Source organism: Sus scrofa, chromosome 13 (genome assembly GCF_000003025.6).
Source record: "Sus scrofa isolate TJ Tabasco breed Duroc chromosome 13, Sscrofa11.1, whole genome shotgun sequence".
NCBI lineage: Eukaryota > Metazoa > Chordata > Mammalia > Artiodactyla > Suidae > Sus > Sus scrofa.
The window spans coordinates 148,140,200-148,153,477 of record NC_010455.5 but is presented as its reverse complement, the minus strand read 5'-3'; the positions used below and the strand labels follow the sequence as shown (position 1 = coordinate 148,153,477).

Here is a 13,278-nt window from a genome sequence, read left to right as displayed (position 1 = left end):
GTATTTTACTGGGAAATATTTTAGGCTGGGATTGAGGTAACACTTCCAATTGTGCCATCAACTGCATTCCACTCCCTTTATGCATTCTCTCTATCATCTGTGCCTTGATTTCCCATCTGTCAAATGGCAATAATAAAGTGGGTCCTACCTACCCTATAGAATTGTTAAGATGACAAAATTAAAAAACTAGGAAAACTCTTTACAAGTCAAAAAATTTATTTATATTGAGTGGTTTCTATAATTGTTGCTACAAATAGTGCTTTATATTATCTGGGGGAACAGAAACAACAAAAGCGTGGATCTCTTTTAGCTTTCAGTCTAAGAGAATATTCTCTGGCCTCTGCCTGTTATAGCTTCTTCTTTCTATCCTTCATTTTCCATTTAGACTGTTTTTATTCTGCATATGTGGAGATGTGATGTCCCTTTTCCAGAACCCAGAATCCAGACTTATAACATGAGCATGGTCCTAAATTCTTACTGACCTAAAATTCTAGCCGCTAATTCATAACATCTCTTTAGGAGGTTGCCTATTTATAGTTCACCTTTTATACAACCTCTTAAAGGTAAACTCTGTCTTGCTAAAAGTGGAGAAAATAATTTTGTGCCAATTTGCCTCATTTGCAAGTTGGTGGAGATATAAGGGACACTAGTTTCTTCTAAATTGGCAAATAAGCCTGTTTTCTGTCTTTAATCCCAGAGAATATTTACCTGCTTACTGAAGAATGTATTTCCAACAGCAAATCTCACATGGTTTATAGAGAGAAACTTCCCTCAAGGTGAAAGAAAAGGTAAGGAAATCAGTCAATGGAAGTTGGTTTGGCAAAGAAAGAAAGACAACAAAGAACAATGGAAGTTGCCACTGCCCAAGTTGATCTTGGCATTTAAGAACAATTCTCATTCCAAGAAAAACATCATCTTGCCTACCGAGGCCATTTTCTGATCTCTCATCTGGCTCCTCTGAGGGGATGGGAGGTAACATTTCCTAGAATGTAAGAAATACAGTTGACTTCGCCAATTCACATACGAACACTAAGGTTGCACTTACCTGTTAGTAAATGCACATCTCTTATGTGAGGGAAAACAAGTTTAAATCAACATACATATATTAATCATTTCATTTCATTAATTTAGCATCACTACTTTTAAGTCAATAAACAGACAATTTACTTTTTTTTACAAGGATCTGGGTGAGGTGGGGATGAGGAGGGTTGGAGGAAGTATACATAAAGGAGTTGGCTCCAGGATAAGGAACATGTTCACCAGGAGGATTAAAAGCTCCTGGAGTAGGAACACACACTGAGACAAGCTCAGGTGAGAATGTACAAAGGCGTATTTTTATAGGTGGTAAACGGGGCAGCCTCGACCAGAACAATCCCAGCTGTTTCCTGCCTGGGACAACAGCCCTGCTCCTTTCTCCTGAGTCATTTTTCCTCAGAGCTCAATGTATTTTCAGTGGCAACTGAGTCACATAACATTTAGTGCATTATTATTTTTAATTGATAGCATTTAAAATGTATGTTGCCGAGTGATCATATTGATCCACCTGATTCATTTTGTTTCTATTACTGGTTTTGTTATTAGACCACTTTAAAGACATGCACAATAATGGCAGGATACAATCCTGAAAATATCCATTAAAGATCGTTATAGATAATGTTCTGTTAAATAAGCCCTGATTTGATGTACTCATTACCCTTCCAACTGTGAGGCCAGACAGTGTGGCCAGAATTTTACCAGCATGCAGTTGCATTTTGTTAATACTTTGGCAAGTAAAAACTTTAGAACTAGCATTTAGAACCTTCTACGTCAAGAAGTTGTAAGAGCAGAAAGTTCTGGCCTACAGTGACAGAGAGATTTACATTAATTTCCTGCTGCCATGTATGTTCTTTGGAAGTTGTACCAAGAATGGCAGTTTAGCAGGTTCTATTTCTAAAGAAAACTCACAGGACCCAAAATGACAATGGTTATGAATCAACAGCTTTTTTAAGGAAGAGGATACAATATAGCAACAATATCCTCAAAGTAAGGATATGCATCACATGTATACATTTACAGCAAAAGATCCAGAAGTCAGATGTGGGTTCCTTTGCCCTCCCTCTGTGAAGAAGACCCACCAGTATGGCACAGAGCACCTCAAAGTGAGGGGCCCAAAATGGAGTGTCAGCTGAGATGGTTTTATTTTTCACTGACCACTTAGGCATAGTCCTACTGCATGCCCACACTCAACAGAGTCCTGTCAGGTTTTCACCCAGGCCAGGAGCAAATCATCCATCTCACCATCATCAATAAATAATGCAGATGAGCTGGGAAAACCTGACCCCAAACCCGCTAGACCGATGATCACAAAGAAAGCAATCAGTACATTTCATACCTTGACCATGGATCAATACAGGAGCTTGAACACAGCAGTCCAGGTTAACTCCAGCCCTGCCAGAACAAATGCTCATGGCACAGAAGCTGAGGATTGACCACCTTAGTCTCTATGTTGACAAACTGTCTCCAGCCATGTCTTGGCATCGTTATGTGGTTTAACGATGCCAAGACATTGGTGACTAACCTTGTTCTTATCTGCCTTGTAGAAATATACATTGCTAATGAAGAGAGAAAAGACAAAGGTGGATTTTTGGAACTGAAGTCTGTTTTGACAAGCTTGTATGATAATAAACCAGCCCAATCAGATAACCTGACCATCTGGTGTATGGCTCTGTCTCCGGTCCCTGGAAACAAAGTGTGGAATAACTCATCTGAAAAGATCACATTTTCCTTGGGTGAGTTACCTGTTTAATGAGGTCAACAAGGGGTGGCCAAGACTGCCATGAATTCAGAACATTCTAATTGAACCAAATAGAATACGGATTATTTCCATGATATTTTAATCTCTGAAAATTCTACACAACTCAAAAGTATTTGATTTCGGAGACATGAACATTTTTGAGTAAAGGTTCTCCACTGAAAAGAATTTCTCCAAATAAAAAGTAGCTGATTCCTATTGTCAAGAATTTCCAGTGAACACAGAAAATTTTTTGTTCAAATTCCATTAATAATAACCTAATTAACCAGCATTTTGTGGTTAATTGAAAATTAACTAACATATCATGAAAATTAACATTAATACATTGATGATCAAGAGAGTTTTTAAAACTCTAAAATTACTTCTGAGTCACTAAAAACAGTCATTTATATTTAGCATATATAATTCTAATGCTTTGGAATGGATAAACCATGTATAAGATATAATTATGTTGGAGTTCCCGTCGTGGCTCAGTGGTTAACGAATCCGACTAGGACCATGAGTTTGCGGGTTTGATCCCTGCCCTCACTCAGTGGGTTAACGATCCGGCGTTGCCGTGAGCTGTGATGTAGGTCGCAGACATCCTGCATCCTGCGTTGCTATGGCTCTGGTGTAGGCTGGCAGCTACAGCTCCGATTAGACTCCTAGCCTGGGCACCTCCATATGCCGCAGGTGCGGCCCTAGAAAAGGCAAAAAGACAAAAAAAAAAGATATAATAATGTTAATCTTCCTAGATTTGAAGCACAGAATCTGACACAGGTTTTTATGATTTGAAAATTGATATATGGGATAATTCTACTTATTACAACATTTGATTAACCATAATGTTCATTACTCTCAACCAGATCGAATAATGAAGATTTATTACATAAAAGATGTGAACAAATGTATCAACAAATAGAGTGACAGCAGATTGCCTATAAAAAATAGAAGTGTGTAACGGCAACTGTCAAATATGCACATGTAACAGTAAAGTGGTACCTATAAAACTTAAACAGATTTGCAAGTCATTATTACAACTTGCAGGACCATTAACATCTTTTACCACCTTCCTATTTGCAGAGGTACTGTGGTCTGTAATGTACTCATAAAAGTCAGAATAATTTAAGAGGAAAAGGGTTTCCCTTTGTTTCAAGACTTTGTTCTCCATATTGGGTCCTTGCCAGCCCTCTCACCAATGCCAATGGTTGGTTCCTGTGAGCCTTGGATAGGGAAGGCCATGTGGCTCTTTAAATCCATCCCCACTGTGCAGAACAGGTGCCACTCAGACACCAGGACAGTGACATCATCCCTGCAACCCTTCCTGCGTGTATGTATGTATGTATGCATGTTCCACACACACACGTGTGTGCACACACACACATCATTCTGTGAACGCTGAGTTCATGATTCAGAAATGGTCATGAAACATCCATACTTAACTTTGCCTAATTCCCTCAGAAATAAGTGCGCCTCCTTTTTAAAGGACTGGACATGATTATAGTCTTGGAACAGTGTAAAGGTAACTCATTCTCACACAGATTTACCAGTAACTTTGAAAGAATCTAAGGACATGTAACATCTAAAGACCAAATAACTTCAAAATCCTAAGGAGACTCTTATTCCCATCATAGAACTGGGTTTGAAAAAAAAATATTTTATGATATTAAAACTGGTTCTTATGCAGGTTTGATCCTTGGCCTTGCTCGTGGGTTAAGGATCTGTCATTGCCCTTAGCTGTGGTGTAGGTCACAGATGCGGCCTGGATGCCGCGTTGCTGTGGCTGTGGTGTAGGCTGGCAGCTATAGCTCCAATTCGACCCCTAGCCTGGGAACTTCCATATGCCGCAGGTGTTGTACATTCTGAGTTTGGACAAATGTATAATGACATGTACTCATCATTATAGTGTCATATAACCCTAAATTTTCACTGCCCTAAAATTGACTTCTTTTATTTAATAATATGCATTTAAGTTTCTTTCATGTCTTTTCATAGCTTGATAGCTCTTTTTCAGCACCAAATAATATTCCATAGAGCGCATGTACCACAGTTAATGTATCCATTCACCTACTGAAGGACATCTTGGTTGCTACCAAGTTTTGACAATCAAAAATAAAGCTGTTTGGAGTTCCCACTGTGCCACAAGTGTCACTGTAAAAAGAAGGAAAAAATAAATAAAGTTGCTATAAACATTCATGTGCTGCAGGTTTTTGTGGGACATGAATTTTCAGCTCCTTTGAGTAAAATACCAAGGGGCAAACTCACTAGATTGAATGGTAAGAGTTTGTGTAGCTTTATAAGAAACCAATAAACTGTCTTCCAAAGTGGCTGTACCACTTTGCGTTTCCAACCAGCAATGAATGAGAATTCCTGTTGCCCCACATCCTTACAAGCATTTTTTATTGTCAGTATTTTGGATTTTGGCCACTTTAATAGGTGTAGTGGTATTTCATTGTTTCAGTTTGCATTTTCTGATGACATATAATGTGGAGCATGTTTTAGCATACTTATTTGCCAACTGTATCTTTGGTGAGATATCTGCCTCTGGCCCATTTTTAAATTAGGTTATTAGTTTTATGATTGTTTTAAGAGTTTTAAGAATTCTTTATTTTGATACCAGTTCTTTATTAGATGTGTTTGTTGCAAAATTTTTCTTTCAGGCTTACCTTCTCATTTTCTTGAACTTTGCTTGGTTTTAAGGTAAAAAAATAGTGAATATCTTTTAAAGTAATAAGGAAGAGCACTGATTCTGATATTCATGATTTCGATTTTACAGGCCAGCTCTTGATCCAGCGTAATTTTAGTCTCTGAGTGGATGGTTAATTTTAAATTGTCAAATGAGTTTTTATCATTTATGATCAAATATTAAATACAATAAATCTCAGTTCAGTTTCCCAAAATTATAGCTTGTATTCTGGTCCTATTCTGACATATAGCTTTGTGAATGATTTAGAAGATTCAGCTGAGGCTCTGAAGAGCAATATCACACTTTCCTATTTGTTATAAGTTCTTAAACATTTACCTCCAAACATGCTTTCTGCCTGCAATAGGACCACTGGAGGCTTTATGAACCCTGGAGTAAAATTCAGGTGCCTCATGCAAGAGTCACTGCCTTGTAGAAGAGTCAAGCTATTATCGTTGACAGATACTGAGATGAAAATGTAGGAGAAAAATCTGTCTCCAAGTGCTAAAGTAGAGAAATTCTAGAATATTACAGAGAAGAAAGGAGATTTAGGGAGAGACAGGGAGGAGTTTGGGCTCTCTTTTGTAGTGTTGGAAGGCTGCTGATAATAGCCCTCTGAGGTGCTTCCTTCTCCGCTCACCCCCCACAAGTCTCCCAGGACGTTCAAGTGTTCAGTGACTCATATTCTAGAAAACTCAGAAAGGGGAAGGGGGTCAAGGTGAAGGTGGCTCACCAGACAACTGTTTGAGTACCAGGGCCTAGAGAATTCTCATGATTCAACAGCATCTTAAAAAAAAAAAAAAAAAAAAAAAGCTCTTTCTAAAAATATTCTATCATGCCAGCCTAGTCTATCAAAATCTCTAATGTAACACTGCAGAGCCAAGGTTTCAGCATATACAAGAGTTGTTTTTGTTTTGGGGGGCTAAGAGAGTATTTTGTTTTGTTTTAATTCAAAAGTTGAGTGTGAATAGCTCCTAGAGCGGGTAATATTCTGGCTCCCATCAGCCTTGACAGAGATTTTTTATTAAATAGATTTCCACTGTAACTGTCGAAATCAAGACCTTTGGGATACAAAGAGAGTTCAAGGTTGATGAGTGGTTCAGTGTGTGTGTGTGTGAGAGTATGCATGTGTCTTTGCAGATGTGGAGAAAGAATTAAAGAGGGATAGCTTAATATGGTGATGAGAGGACCGTTGAAGGTGAGATATTCCATACAGATATTTCTGGTTCCATGGTTTCTCTCAGACCTATGACTAATCCCAGGAACACGGAGCATATCAATGAAGGACTTTACTATACAAACAAATCACCCAAAGATCTTGTGCAAAGGCAGATTCTGATTCAATAAGTTGAGGCGTTTGGAGGGGCAATGCCTGAGATTCTGCATTTCCGGCAAGAGATGCTATGGACCACATTTTGAGAAATAAGGATGTAGCAAACCCTGGGTTTGGTTTATTTCTAGGTGGACCAATTAAGGGCTGATTCAAGCTCTGAGGAAACTCTAAAAGTGACCCAGGCACATGGCCACTGCTGCCTTTTAAGGGTTCTCCTGAGAACCCTGCTAGGCCTGTGCAAAATGGATACACTCGGAAATAGATGAAGTTGGATGAAGTTGCTTTAGGCTAGCAGTTCAGTCTCATACAGCATTATGGTAAATGTAATAGTCTAAAAACTGACTGACATGTTTCTGCTAAATTCTGCATTTGAGTTTTGGGAAATAATTTTTCCCTGTTAGGTTTTAGGCACTTCTTTTTATTCCCTCTTAATTTCGTTTTGACCAAGACAGAGTTTCTACTTGACAGGCCAGTCTGAAACTAGAAGGAGTCTTTATGGCCCCAGTGAAGCTATGTCTCACTTTTGTCACAGAGCAAAGAGTTCATCTCAAAATGCAAATCTTGCACGAATAACATCCTACGCACTCTGAGGCTGTATGTACCACGAACCCCTCAGCTTACAAAGATATTTGGTGATGAAATATGGAAAAATAATATCCTAAAATAGGAATATTCAGTGAATGAAAATTAAACGTCTTTCCCATTTTGGAAATCTTAAGATTGAGCGTAACATCAACAGTTTCTCTTCCAGGAGTTGGCAAACATTTTCTGTTTTTAATCTGCCAGATAGTAAACATTTTATGCTCTGTGGACCATATGGTCTGTATCACAGTTATTCAGCTCTGCCAATGTAGTACAAAAGCAGCCATAGACAAAACATAAACAAATTAGCGTGGCTGTGTTTCAATAAAACTTTATTTACAAACATAGGCAGTGAGTGGGATTTCACCTGGCCATAGTTTGCCAACCTCTGTTCTAATTAATCTACAGAGAAAAACACCTGGACATTATTTTCCAGGCCCATCCTCCACCTTATTAAGCTTACTGCTTTGGAAGACGATGCTTATGATACACCAGCAGTCAGATATGCACTTAAAGTTGATCTTCTTTCTTTCAATGTTAAGAAGGAATATGTATACATTCATCCATCCACTTGCATTTGGCAGGAACCAGAAATACAGTGGGGAACAAGACAGTTACTTCCCTTGAGGGGCATAATGATGAAGTAGATGAACAAGGTCTCTGCTAGGGTAAACATTAAGGGCTATGAGCACATCACAGAGATCCCTAGGATTTTTCAAGTTTGAGGTGTACATAAGAGGAAGTGTTAGGAAACAGCAAGCACAAAGACCAAGAAGTCGTGGCGAACATACTGTGTTTGGGAAATTGGGTTGAACTACTACCTGTTGGATTAAGGGGGTGATTTTAGATAAATGGAAAAGATAATAGGCAGCACCAGGAGATGACGATGGGAGTATAATGGGGTATTAAGTCATGATCAGATTTGTGTGTCATGCTGAAGAGTTCAAACTTGTTCCATGTGGCATGAGGGCAAGAGGATAGTCCTTCTGCCAACCTGTTCATATACCCTCCATATAACTACCCCCAACCTCCTCATAGATTAATAGCAAGGGATCACTTATGATAGCAAGTCCCAGCCAACTGTGAGCACGACCTCTAGCCAACAACAACACTACCAATGAGAATAAAACATACATACATTTAGATTACAAAAACAAATTGTTCCAGTGGGCTGTGTGTGCTGTCAAGTGACATAATTATCTATATTTATTCCTTAAAGAATAGAAATAATAGTATAATCTCTAAACAAGTGCCCAAATAATTGACACAGCTCATCAGGTACGTGATACTACACCCAGTGCCATCATATCTAGAAAAATCACAAACTCCCCTAGACTGGAAATTATTGAATTATATTTAATCCTCATGTTCCTAAAGTCAGTAGATCCTTCTGGCATTTGTAAATTATTTTAAACTGTTGATAGGATTATATTACAGTGTAATAATGGAGACTTAAAGGAATTGACATGGGTGTAAAATACGATAAGTAAAACAACATATTCCAGCTTCTTTCATCCCTACCCCCGCAACACACAAAGTTATAGCCAGATAAAAATTTTATGGAAAAAAAAGGCATTTTAGAAAGAGCACAATAATACCATCAATCTCGGGTTCATTGATGTCATGTCTCATTGATGTCGTGTCCTCAAATTTTTGTGGGGGCTTTACCCGGTGGCCTAGCAGTTGAGGATCTAGCATTGTCACTGCTCTGGCACAGGTTTGATCCCTAGCCCAGGAATTTCCACATTCCTTGGGTGCGGTCAAAAGAAAAAAAAAGTGTGGGTTTATGGATTCGTAAACCGTATGGTTACTTTGCAAATACCTCAAACTATTGGCTGCTGTAATTGTTTTATCAGATCTTGGGTAAATGTCACCTTCTCCAGGAAGCTCCCCCTGACTTCTCAATGTTGATTGTTGCCCTTGCTTTGCATTCTTGTGGCACCCCACACTTCTGCTATCACAGCACTCAACACAGTGCCTGGCTACTTGTCTGTTTTCTAGGTTGTATGCTCTTTAAAGAGAGTCCCATGTCTGTTATTCACCCTTTTATTCCACCGCCTTGCCCACAGCAGGACAATAATGATGATTTTAATCAATACTAATTTGTTTGGTGGATAAATAAAGGTTTAGGGGAATTAAGTTAATCCTTTATCTTTCTACTACAATGTTTCATTCATTACCAATGTCTGTCTCATCCTCCCAGGCTCAGTGAACCCTCCAACAGAGCCTCTGCTCAGTGCTTCAGAAGTTACTCTTGGCATCCACCCTTCTCCAGCCCACAGCACATCTCCTGCAAGTAAGGATGTTTTCACACTGTTTTACTTTGTATGAGCTGTTAATTTTTTAACGAAATAGATTGATAAAAACATTTTAGAAAATTTGTTTCACTCAGACCCTTTTCTTATCTATGGCATTTTATTTTTTAATGATTTTTATTTTTTCCATTATAGTTGGTTGGCAGTGTTCTGTCAGTTTTCTACTGTACAGCACAGTGACTCAGTCACACATACATATATATTCTTTTCTCACATTTTCCTCCATCATGCTCCATCATAAGTGACTATATATAGTTCCCAGTGCTATACAGCAGCATCTCATTGCTTATCCATTCCAAAGGCAATAGTTTGCATCTATTAACCCCAGATTCCCAGTCCACCTCACTCCTTCCCCCTCCCCCTTGGCAACCACAAGTCTGTTTCTCCAAGTCCATCTATGGCATTTTAGATAAATATATTAAGTACTATTCCCCTGGCGTAAAAGAGTTAGGACAGTTTCCAAAAAAAAAAAGAAAAAAAGCCCTTCACTTGACGACCTGGCAAAATCTGGGTCAATAAATATTTAGTGAGAAATTTAAATTCTGTATTTATTATTAAATAATTTAGCAAATTGACAGTCCTCCTCCACAACTGTGTTCTCAGTGGGGTGTTTAAGAAATTGGTTGTAAATGGGAATCCTGTGGACCAGAGGTAGGTAGATTGTTTTAAATTTAAATCTGTTCTGGTTCAAATTAATTTTGACAAAGTTGACTGGTGAGGACTTGAATGCATCCTCCCAGTGGCATTATTAATAATGGAGTTCAGGCTGGGTCAGTGTTACTATGACAGAGGGATAGCAGTGACTTTCAGAATTTGGCATTGATGCGAACAAATCATAAGTTTCCATGTCCATGGCCTTTGTATTTAACAAAGAACTAAGGTGACTTTCTCTAACGTGAAAAAGTATGGCCTCAATAAAGTAGAAGTATGGTTTTTATTTCTTATTTAATTAAAACTATCAATTTTAGTTTGAAATGAGAACTAAAAATAGAATAAAACAAAACAGTCAGTAGGAATGAACAATTCCTTTAGCCTGTAGCCTTTGGCATATAGCCTGCAGTCACTGTCACAGGTTGGTACTTCTCAAAAAATGGAGCATGTGGCAGGATGAGAAATGCCTGCAAATCACCCAGCAGAAGTTTTAATATCCATCTGATTTTTCCTAGTTCTTATGGCTTTGTAATTTCCTTTTTTTATAAGCTTCTTTTTCTTCTACTTCTAACTAATCATTCAGCGGTATATCTGTAGATTATGATTTTCTTCATTCAACAAATATTAGCATAGTCAACAATAACATTTTAAATCTTTTCAGTATTCTATGTATTAGTTATCCATTGCTATATAACAAATTACCCAAACAAAAATTAATTACTTATAACACATATTGTCTCATGTGGTTTTCAAGAGTCAGAAATCCAGGAGCAGCTTAGCTGTTTGGTGTGGCTCAGGTTCTTCCATGAGGGTGCAGTCAAGTTATTGACTGGGGCTCCCATCACCTGAAGGCTGGAGCTAAGGGTTCTGTGTCCAGATTGAGTATGTTGGCAGGAGGCCTCAGCTACTCTCCACAGCTACTCTCTCTATAGGGATGCTCCTAATATGGCAGCTGTCTTCCCCCAGACCAAGTAATCCAAGAAATAGAGTCACCAAGACAAAAGCCATCCTGCCTTTTTTATGACCCAGTCTCCAAAATTGCACACTATTACTTTTGCTATATTCTATTTGTTAAAAGTGAGTCACTAAGGCCATTTTATACTCAAGAAGAGGAGAATTGGGCTCCATCTCTTGTAGGAAAAAGTGTCAAAGAATATGTGGACAAATTAAAGCAACGACATCCTGTTATATAAAAAATGTTTGCACATGAAGTTTAACATGGCTTGATCTTCTTTATTATGAGTGGTAGACAGAGTAAGCATCACTGTTTCCATTTTCCAGATAAGGTCCTGAGAGCTTAAATGCAGCATGACTAGTAAGTGGCAAAGTAGTATTCATGCCAAAAATCTTCTGACTACAAATCTATAAATCTCCATATATTAGATGCCATCTTTTCTCCAACTGGCCTAAACACCTTAGGAGGACAGGGATTATATTTGTTTTTGCTTCCTCATACATGCCTAGCACAGAGCATGCATACAAAAAAAATATTAGTTGAATAAATGAATGAAAAAGAATAACTGAAAATAATGTTCCTTTACTATGTAGATATCATTTTTAATAGATTCTATAGTATCAAAAAAGGTGATAGTTTGTGCCTTGAAAAATGTTGCAGTGTACTTGGAGAGAGATGACATACACATATGAAAATGATACATCCCAATAGTAAGGTGAATGGTGCTTTGTTTTATAAAATTAAAATGCTCAGGAAGAAGTAGGGATCAAGAAGTCTTAGACTCTGAGTATGCAAAGGTCCCTATGAATTCAGGAGATGTTACAGAGAGATGAAATAAGCTGATCCTTGAATGTATTGTATGTATTCTATTTATCTGACTAAGTTGACAGCTTGAAAAGGCATTTTAAACAAGGTGAGCAAAGTAAGCATCTGTACATTGGTGAAGATATTCTTGGGAATGTGATAAAATATTAGTGGATAATATGGGGTCAGAAGAGAGGATTTGTGTAGCAAGGAAGCAGGGATGAAGATTGGAAAGTGCAGAATAAAGAGATCCTTAAACCCTAGTCTAAGGATTCTAAGAAATGGGAGGGACCCCATTAAATATTTTTTAGAAAGGAAGTGGCATAATTCATCCACCAAATATTTATTGAGCCCTTACTATGTACCAGATACTCTTCTAGGTGCTGGAAATACAACAGTAAACAAAAGAGGGAAAAAAAGCCATGCCATCGTGACAAACATTCTACCAATTGAAAGCAGAAGTGAATTTCTTCCAGCTAAATTTTCTGTGGGATTAGTTGGCATGCAGTAAATTCTTCCATCATATCAAACGCCATTTTTATTTCTGTGAAGAAATTCAAGGAAAAGAAAAGGACGTTTGTTTAACCCTTAAGGAGTACAACCTAATACAGCTCTTGTAGTAGAGAGGTTGGAAGAACACAGTCAAATGTATTTGTTGAAAAGTCAAAAAAAAAAAAAAAAGAATGCTACCTGATCTACTATCATACTAAAGTGATAACTGGGAAATTTCTAGAAAATCAAATGACCTTCTTAAAATAATGTCCTACCGTAATGGCCCTCAGGACTGTTTCAGATCAGTGGTTCTCACCAGCGTGCATTTGCCTCTGCCTCTCTACCAGGGACATTTGCAGTGTTTGGGGACATTTTTGATTGCCCAGATGGGGAAAAGCATAGTGCTACTAGAATCCGTTATGCAGAGGCCAAGGATGCTACAACACAGGACAGAACAACCTCTGCAATAAACAGTTATCTGGTCCAGAATGTCAGTGGTGCTGAGATCAAGCAATGCAGAGATGAAGAAATCTCCATGGACATTTTGGACCAGATAACTTATATAATAAAAGCCGTTATTTACAAAATTTTGCTTCTGTCAAGCTAATAACAAGAGTATGATTGGAACAATTTTCAGTCTGATTTTCATATGTAAAAAAAAATGTTAAGTCAATGGCTGATTGTATCTAACTG

General features: G+C 38.0%; 1 protein-coding gene across 3 annotated transcripts in view; it reads left to right on the top strand.

Annotated features, from left to right (window-relative positions):
- The window catches only part of CD96 (CD96 molecule), an 88,849-nt gene that overhangs the window by 38,795 nt on the left and 36,776 nt on the right, over nt 1-13,278 (top strand). For all 3 annotated transcript variants that reach the window (XR_002337494.1, XM_021068492.1, NM_001243480.1), the window contains 3 exon segments: nt 698-788; nt 2,580-2,768; nt 9,572-9,664. Coding sequence is in view for 2 of the 3 variants with exons in the window: in XM_021068492.1 (XP_020924151.1) it covers nt 698-788; nt 2,580-2,768; nt 9,572-9,664 (373 nt within the window). In the remaining variant the exon portion in view is untranslated.